The 1668-nt window shown below is 39.2% G+C and overlaps 1 protein-coding gene across 1 annotated transcript; it reads right to left on the minus strand.

The window, feature by feature from the left end:
- Nucleotides 1-278: 278 nt before the first annotated feature.
- LOC143793632 (olfactory receptor 6B1-like) lies at nucleotides 279-1211 on the minus strand. The gene has a single exon (XM_077280692.1). The coding sequence runs from the start codon at nucleotides 1209-1211 to the stop codon at nucleotides 279-281; it is 933 nt and encodes a 310-aa protein (XP_077136807.1).
- Nucleotides 1212-1668: the final 457 nt, after the last annotated feature.

Raw genomic sequence — 1668 nt, forward strand, 5'->3', positions numbered from 1 at the left:
CAGCAGGAGGAATCAAACAATGCTGGAAGTATTGCAAGAGGTAGCTCAGTGCGATGGGGGAGGAGCAGAGTGGTAAATGTAGTCAGTAGGACGGCACTGAAAAGGCATGCAAGTTACCGGCATGACACAGTAAATGATAAAATTAACAATACCTCAGTTCTCGAGAACAACAAGGGTTTTTAAGAACAATGAGACAAGCCCTTTAATAAAGTGTGTCAAAATAAGACACCCAAATATTATTCGTTTTTGAGCATTTTATCAGAAATTATATAGTCCATTCAGCTTTTAGGGAGAAGTTTGTAGACGGCCTCCTTCACTTCCTTGTTTCTTAGGCAATAGATGATTGGATTTAGGAAAGGTGTCAACACCGTGTAGACAACAGACACCAGTTTGTTGGAATTTACCGACTGAGCCTTGCTTGGCCTAGCATACATGAAAAGCGTTGTTGAATAAAGGATGACAACAACTACCAAATGAGAAGCACAAGTGGAAAAAGCTTTTTTACGCCCACTGGAGTGTGGGATTCGAATGATTGTTGCTAAAATGCACATATAGGAAAGACAAGTCAGCAAAAGTGGCCCTAAGAGGATAATAAGGGCCAGAATAAAGTCTACAACTTCAGTTTTCTTCATGTCTGTGCAGGCGAGGTTGAGTAGTGGAGACACGTCACAATAAAAGTGGTTGACCAAGTTTGACCTACAAAAATTAAGCTGAGAAATAAAGTAAATCTTAATTATAGATATCACAAAGCCAGTGATCCATGTCCCTGATGCCAGAACAAAGCAAAAATGCCAGTTCATAATAGTGACATAATACAAAGGGTTGCAGATAGCTACGTATCGATCAAATGCCATGACTGTTAAGAGCACACATTCCGTACAGCCCAAGAAGAGGAAAAAGAAGAGTTGGGTCATGCAGGCCGTCAATGTAATCTGCTTATTTTCTGTGAGGAATATGGATAATAATTTGGGGACAGTGACTGTTACATACCATGCCTCCAAGAATGACAAATTTCCAAGAAAGAAATACATGGGTTTGTGGAGATTTCGACTATTCCAGATAATGAGTATGACAAGAAGGTTTTCAACTGTAGTCAATATGTACATGAAGAGAAAAAGAAAAAAGAAGAGAATCTGAATAGGATGAGAGGAGGGGAATCCAATGATAATAAAGGTGCTGATCAGGTTTGTCAGATTTTCTTTTCTTTCCATAATCAAAGACTTCTCCTGGAAGAATTCACAAGTCTATTGGTCTCTTACTAAGAAAATGTATATCAATAAGTAAAATGCATATTGCATATACTTTGTAAAATATTAAGACTGTTATATATACTGTAAGATTGTACTTACTTACGGGTTGGGGAATACTCGCTTGGCAGCGATATAACACACAGCAAGACGTTTTCTTCAAAAGTTCAACTGGGTTTATTACTCCATAAACCCCAGTGGCAGAAAACACAAAACAACAATCTTCATAGCACGGCCAAACAAAGTAACAATATTCACAGCATGACTCTGTTCCATCAGGACTGTGACCATACACTCTTGGTCGAGTCCAATATTCAGGCTCGCTCTGGAGCCAAACACACAGTCTGGTATTACCTGCTGACTCCTTGTCCGTCCACCGGGAAAGCTGCCCACGGGGATAATAATAATAATAATAATCTTT

The sequence above is a fragment of the Ranitomeya variabilis genome, chromosome 1 (assembly GCF_051348905.1).
Source record: "Ranitomeya variabilis isolate aRanVar5 chromosome 1, aRanVar5.hap1, whole genome shotgun sequence".
Classification (NCBI taxonomy): Eukaryota; Metazoa; Chordata; class Amphibia; order Anura; family Dendrobatidae; genus Ranitomeya; species Ranitomeya variabilis.

What these genes read in the sequence shown, in the direction of transcription:
- LOC143793632 (XM_077280692.1), bottom strand. Translation starts at nt 1,211, where the DNA reads ATGGAAAGAAAAGAAAATCTGACAAACCTGATCAGCACCTTTATTATC.